The following is a 6985-nucleotide window of genomic DNA, read 5'->3' as shown; positions in this document are numbered from 1 at the left end:
AAGGCAAAAGCAACATCGTTCCAGTGCCGCTGGGTATCGCACCTCCGCAGCCTCGCCGCAAGTTTATCCGCCAGCTGTCTGGCGCGTCTATCCTGTTTGTTACTCATGAGCATCATCACCCCTTCATGCTCTCCCCTCCCAAAAAAACATACCTTCTCAACAAACCCCAACAAAAACCTCACTATCCTCCTGAAACTCTCCTCATCAATCCTCTGATCGGCACTCAGCAGCGAAAACATGTCCACAAAGTGGTTATAAACCGCATTGTCCTTTGTCGACAGCTCGGTAAAGAACATCCTCGCCAGATCCGCAATCCTCTTGTCCTCATCCTCCAGGCACTTTGCCATCTCTCCCAGCTGGCCCTTGACCTTGACCTGGCCAGCCAGGATCAAAAACGTCAACGTCATGAGACAAGTCCTCTTGACCGACGCGTCCGAATCCGCCAGCCGACGATACAAGAAATCAGTATTCTCATCAATAAGATGATTAAAGCACACAGCCATGTCCCCAAGCGCAATGACAGCGTTGGACCGGACCGTCGCGTCGGCGGAGCGCTCCATGATGGTGATTAGCAGAGGGAGATTCGCCTCGCAGTACTCAGACGAGACGCACATCAGCTTGGCCAGACACAGCGTGGCCGCCTGCTGGAGGTTGCGATCTTTGTACGTGGTGTTGTTGGCGCAGATCTCGCTGACCATGGGGCCAAAGATGGCCAGCAAGGACCGTCCGTCGTACAGGAGCTCACGCTCGCGAATGTGCGCCATCGCTTCGGTAAAGTCGTCTTCTGTCGTGCCGCCGATGAGGTCGAGCTCGTCGCCTTCGTCTTCTTCTGGTGCCGGGGCGGCGGCGGATTTCCGCTTGTTGCCGGCTGCTTTGCGCCCGGTCGAGGTGGTGGTGCCGGCAGAGAGGGTTGAAGCATCCTTGGCGGCGGCGGCGGACTTTTCCTTTTCTTGCTTGCGGCGTTTGAAATCCAATTCGCACAGCTCAAGATGTACAATTTGCTTGATGGCGACATGTCCAACGATGAACAACAGCTGCGAAAGAGCGACGGTGTTGTCCTTGTTTTGTTTCTTGGAAGGGGATTGTGGTGGCTGGCTGGACCCGGGAGGGGCTTGTGTCGGGGGAGCCAGAAGGGTTGGATCACCCTCCTCACCATCCTGAGTAGCCGGTGAACTCGCACTTGACAAAGGGACCGACTCATCCCTCGATGTTGGCCTGGACGCCTGCGGCGAGAAAACAGACTTAGTCTTGCGCCGGATAATCTCCGAGCACAGAACATCCGGATGTCTTGACAGAGCATAGATAGCATTAATAGCCTGCTCAGCAACCCCATACCACTCCTTGCTCTCGGTAGAAACTTCGGTGATGGCAGCCAGCCGGGCAAGAACAGCATGGTCGTTAGACAGCCTGGAGAACTTGATGGCAGACTCCTTGGCTGAGCGGCCACTTGGGTTGATACGCCTAAGAGCAACACAAGTAAACTTGGCAAGCTGCAAGTCGGCACGGCCGTGAGACCCGAGACCAGTGCGCAACATGGTTTCCATCTCACCCACGACAATCTCTGGGCTGGCAGTGGCCAGCATACCGAGCACAATGATGGCGCCCTTTCTCTGCTTGCGCGAGATCTCCCTCTTCTGGACACCGTACACCTGCCAGAGCTTGGCAATCACAATCTCGGGAATCATGCCCTGCTTCATCATGGTAGCCAGCAGCTGCTCAAGCGAGGTGAGCTCAGCAGGAGTAGCACCAAAAGTCAGACTGATCATGTTGCGGGCAATGTAGTTGGCCGCATCGTTGGGGCTGAAGCTGTCGGGCGCCTCAAAGAAGAGACGCTTGTAGCACTCGATGAGGTGAGTCTGCACACCCTTGCCCTCGTCGCTGTTGCCCTTGGTCCAGATCAGTCTCAGCATGCGCCGGATGCCAACCTTGTTCTGCTCGATATTGTAGGCATCGCCAATCTCGAAGAAGTCCATGGCCTCAATGACCTCGCTCTTGTTCTTGGAGCCAAGAAGCTGGCAAACGGTGGTGGTGGCCTCGTGAAGAACATCGATAAACTTGAGCGCCTCGCTGTAGTATCTCTTGGTGAGAGTGAGTTTCTCGATAGCCTCTGATGTGGCAGCCTCTTCTTGGGCTTTGCGAATGGCGGCCACCTTTTCCTCCTCGGTCATTTCGGCAGGCGACTTTTGTGATGGGTCGAGCTGTGTCGCGTCAATCTGGGTGGCATCGTCGAGCAGTCCGGCATCCACGGTGGTGTTGGCGTTCCCGTCAAGGCCTGGCGCATCAACCGGAGGCTTCAGAGCATCAAGCTCGGCATCCACCTTGTCCAACCGTTCCTGCCAATCCTTTCTCGCGAGCTGTGCACCATGAAGCGCGGTGAAGGGATGTGTCCTGATCAGCGCGCCCAGCAACTTGATGGCGTTCCTCCTGACGTGACTACTCTTGTCCTCCAAACTCTGGCAGGCCAACTCAGCGGCTTTTTGTCTCCTCTTGGGAAACTTTTGCTCCAGCTCACAAATCTTGAGATAGACTTGCATCGTCCTGCAACGGCAGTAGGGGTTAATATCCAAGAATCTTTCCTCCAACACATCGAAAAAGGCATTCATCTGTGACTTGTGGTTCTCTCCTCTTTCATCCGACTTGCTGAGGTAGACAAGCATGTTTCCAAACACTTCGATGAGGGCGCTGCGGAGGGTGTGCGATTCACTGTCGAGCTGCTTGGCCAACAGAGTGACTTGCTTAATGATCAGTCTGGGGGCCAGCTCGGACAGCTTGACCATGAAGGTCGAAACAGATTTTGGTCCCTTGTTGTCATTGCTGTTGAACTCCTTGTTGCTCAGCTCTCTCAGAATCTCATCTGCCAGCTGTGGGTAGTCGTATTGTTCGGCCAGGATGTGGAGCAGCTCGGCCATGGGCTCCGAGAGATGCTCGAAATATGTGAGATTTTGTACAATGGAGATTTGGGCGGCTATCAAGGTCAGAAATGGACTTGCAGGCACCGTCATCAACAAACTCACCATAAGCATGCCCGTGATGCTTGACGGCCACACACAGCACCTTGAAGGTGTGCATTCGGATGCTAGTATTTTTAACCCGCTGCTCGCTCTCGAGTATCATATAAACCGGGCGGGTGAGCAGGGAGATGAAGGTGTCGCGCTCCGAGGTTGTGAGAAAGATCTTGCCCAACTTTAACCGAAGAACCTTGCACATGGTGTTGAGGGCAATCTCGAGCTGTGTCGAAGAGTCCCAGCTGCCGTCCTTGCCGACCTCCTTCCTGCCTTTTGGCTTGCCTCGGCGTGCTGGCATGTTGGTGGAGGACTTTTCGGCCGCCTTGGTCTCGACGGCGGCGATCGTCCACTGAAGAAGAAAGCCGTACATCTCGAGAAGCATCTTGTGGTGGGCGATGAGTTCCTGCTCGTCAGATTCGAGGTCATGGTGGATGACATCGGCCTCGGTGGCCATGCCGGAGGTGATCAAGTCAAATATCTTGCTCAGAGCATGGGCGGAGAGATAGGATGTGTACCTGGATAGTTTAAACAGTTCAGAAACAGGTTCTTTCATACGACAAGCTGGCGCACCGGGATCTGGTGGACGGGGCTCCTTGGAAGGAGGCGTTCCTGCCATCATCGAAGAGGAGAAGGAGTTGTTGGGAACAAGCGAAGAAGAAACAGGGGAAATGGGTGCACACTTTAGTAGGAACTGTAATGAATCGAAGATGCTGCTTCTGGTGATGGCATCTGGGTTCTCGGCGACGGCATCAACAATGGGATTTAGCACCCCGTTGATGATGGCATTGTCCGAGAGGGACTCGGGGTCATTTTCGCAGTCAACCAGCGCGCTGTCGGCCTCGGGGGTTGGAATGGCCGCTGGATCGCTCATGTAATGCTTGAGCGCCTCGTTGATATCGAAGCTGACGTTGTCCATGGTGGACAACGGCGGATAGGAGAAGTATCGCCGTGCGCGGGGTTGTTATGTTGTGGTGGTGATGATCGGGTCGCAAGAGCAGAGTACAGGAACAGGATGATATTCTTTCGCTGACAAGTCGTTAATTCGTAAATGCTATCGTTTCCGTCGTCGCTGTTGTCGTCTGGCGGCCACCAGGCGCTGTCGGTGCTCTGTCGTCGGGTGTCGTCGCTGTCGCCAAAAGTCAAGTCCAAGTCTGGGCGCAACACAACACAACACAGCGGCAGTTTCCCCCCTCGTTTGCGATTTGTCGATTTTCCGGTGTGGGGATCCCCTGGCAACTGCCCCAATTGTTTGTTGACTTTGGTGGGTTCCCTTCTGTCGCGTCCTCGCTGCAGAAGCTCGCGTCTTGGTCTGTGCTCTGCCCCTCCACCCCAGCCCGGTCATTGATTCTGACGCAGACCCAATTGCATGGCAGGTACCTTTGTCTCTTTCCATTTAAAACACGCCAATTGGTTTTGTCTCTTAGTTGGTCTATTAGCGGTACATATTCCCAGCTCATGCATTGTCTTTGATCGTTCGAATTGGGTCAACTGTGGTGGACTACAGCTGTTAGCGACAATGGCGACCGTTGCGCCTCCACGGCGCTCTCGAGAGGAGTCTTTTCGCATTCATGATGACGTCCCATCGACTGGGGATACCGAGATGAATGAACACGACTTCCAAGACGAAGAGGTCGATGATGGGGAGACAGAGCGCGGCCACGAGGGTGAGCAGGTAGAGGAACAAGAACAGGAAGAGCAGGAGGAGCAGGAGGAACCAGAGTCAGAATATACAGAGAGTTCCGACGACGACATGGCCGTCGACAGCAATATCCAGTACGACATGGACAAGCTGCAGGACAGCTTCCCTGGCTTCAGGTCGAAATACAGGTTGATCAAGAGGATCGGAGAAGGTGCGTCAAGCTTGTTCAAGTTGAGACATTGGACCAGCCAACTGACAAACTTTGGTAACATAGGAACCTTTTCAACCGTCTACAAAGCCGAAGACCTGGCATACGACCGATACGATAACTCGTGGGACTTTGACAGAGACAGCGACAAGTGGACACCACCACCACTGAAGAGCTACAGCAGCGGCGACCACCAGCCTTCACGACGTCGCAAACCGAAATACGTCGCCATCAAGAAGATTTACGTGACCTCTTCCCCCACCCGCATCCTCAACGAACTCGAGCTTCTTCACGACCTCCGAGACTGCGAAAATGTTTGTCCCTTGATCACAGCTTTTCGCGCCACCGACCAAGTCGTTGCCATCCTCCCATACTTTAGGCATGCCGATTTCCGGGACTATTTCAGGAAAATGACCGTCCCTGATATCGCCATCTACCTCCGATCGCTCTTCACCGCCCTTGCCAGCGTACACAGGCAACACATCCTTCATCGCGACATCAAGCCCACCAACTTTCTCTACGACCCTGAGTCACGAAGGGGTGTACTGGTCGATTTTGGTCTGGCTGAGCGCGAGGGGTCAGAGTGCAAGCCATGTCTTTGCCACGATGACTATCAGACTCGCAAAGCTCGGCTTGCAAACCATAATCCCAAGGCGACCGTTGGTGGCTATCCCAAGCAGGACACCCGGCCGTCTAGACGCGCCAACCGTGCCGGCACCCGTGGTTTCCGCGCGCCAGAAGTCTTGTTCAAGTGTACTGAACAAACCACCAAGATTGACATCTGGAGTGTTGGTGTTATTCTGTTGACTATCCTGTCGAAGCGCTTCCCTTTCTTCAATTCTGCAGACGATGTCGAGGCTATGATTGAGATAGCGACCATTTTTGGCCGAGAGAAGATGAAGGAGGCGGGAAAGCTGCACGGATGTGCATTCGAGACTACAATCCCAACAATTGGATCAGGAGGTTTTAGTTTTGAGAGGATTATCCTGTGGAGCACATGTCGCAGCGACTCGGAGAAGACATTGCCTGCTGATGAGAAGTTGGCTGTCGAGTTTTTGAAGAGATGCCTGGACCTGGACCCACGACACCGCATCAGTGCCGAGGAGGCGCTGGAGCACGAGTTTTTGCAAGTAGGGATGCTTTCTTCTAGCGAGAGGGCGGGAGATGACGACGAGATGGACATTTTGCAGGTCCGAGCAAGCATTGCATGAGGCGTTGAGGTGCATGGTGAACAGAGCAAGGAAGGGGTGAAGTTTTTATTGTATATATACACACATATTCATGGCGGGGGGAGTTTGCCGGGCGATGGGGGCATTGTTGGAGTTAATGGGTCATAATACCACATGATAAATATGAGCGATGTAATTGTGTTGTCTTTTTCATGTTTTGTGCAAGTCCCCTGAACCGCCCCTTTTTTGGGTTTGTTTGTTGACCTGGCGGCCACTCACGTGACGGCGCTGCGACTTGAGCTTGTGCCATTCTTTCCTCATTTGCTCGACCACGGTTTCATCTCAGCAGTTGCATGTCCGTCATCAAATCTGACGAAGTTTTGTTTTTGTCTTGATCGATTTTAACTTATTCATTCACTTGCGGTTTCAATACCCCTAATTCTCGAATAAAATCGAATAAGACCAAATTTCTGCCCCAACACCACCATCATCACCACAGCAAATGGCCGCGCCCACCAGTGAAGAACCGATCGACTTCCACCACCCTTACACCCCCTACCCGGTCCAGCTAGAGTTCATGCGCACGGTCTATGATGTTCTGGAGAGAGGGAACGGCCAAGTCGGGATTTTGGAATCGCCTACTGGTACAGGGAAGTCGCTTTCGCTTATCTGCTCTGCGATCACCTGGTTGAGGAACCACAAGAGGAAGGGGTTTGATGCTGGGTTGGATGAGACGAGGAGGCAGATGGTGGGGGAGCCGGAGTGGATGGTGGAGACTGCGCTGAGAAGGAAGAGGGAGGAGTTGGTGGGGAAGTGGGAGGAGCGGGAGGAGAGGTTGGAAAGGTTGAGGACGACGGAATCTGATGATGCGCCAGCCCTCCCGTGCCGTTCGTACAATGTCAACTTCTGTTCTTTAAACGTGCGTCCGAGTGGATGCCCTGTGGCTTGTTCGCTGAGCTTGACC

The 6985-nt window shown here is 53.8% G+C and overlaps 3 protein-coding genes across 3 annotated transcripts; 2 read left to right on the top strand and 1 right to left on the bottom strand.

The window, feature by feature from the left end:
* Positions 1-2: 2 nt before the first annotated feature.
* Positions 3-3921, bottom strand: PODANS_5_6550 (uncharacterized protein; the record flags this gene model as incomplete). Its single annotated transcript, XM_001905125.1, has 2 exons — positions 3-2965; positions 3015-3921. Coding segments are annotated over 2 exons (3870 nt in total), but the record flags the coding sequence as incomplete, so codon positions are not given.
* A 600-nt stretch (positions 3922-4521) lies between these two features.
* PODANS_5_6540 (uncharacterized protein) lies at positions 4522-6063 on the top strand (the record flags this gene model as incomplete). Its single annotated transcript, XM_001905124.1, has 2 exons — positions 4522-4855; positions 4919-6063. The coding sequence occupies 2 exons, from the start codon at positions 4522-4524 to the stop codon at positions 6061-6063; spliced, it is 1479 nt and encodes a 492-aa protein (XP_001905159.1).
* Positions 6064-6523: 460 nt separating this feature from the next.
* Positions 6524-6985, top strand: PODANS_5_6530 (uncharacterized protein; the record flags this gene model as incomplete). Its single annotated transcript, XM_001905123.1, has 1 exon — positions 6524-6985. A coding segment is annotated over one exon (462 nt), but the record flags the coding sequence as incomplete, so codon positions are not given.

The sequence above is a fragment of the Podospora anserina genome, chromosome 5 (genome assembly GCF_000226545.1).
Source record: "Podospora anserina S mat+ genomic DNA chromosome 5, supercontig 8".
Lineage (NCBI taxonomy): Eukaryota > Fungi > Ascomycota > Sordariomycetes > Sordariales > Podosporaceae > Podospora > Podospora anserina.
The sequence above is the reverse complement of the archived record's forward strand: the minus strand, read 5'-3'. Positions and strand labels throughout refer to the sequence as shown.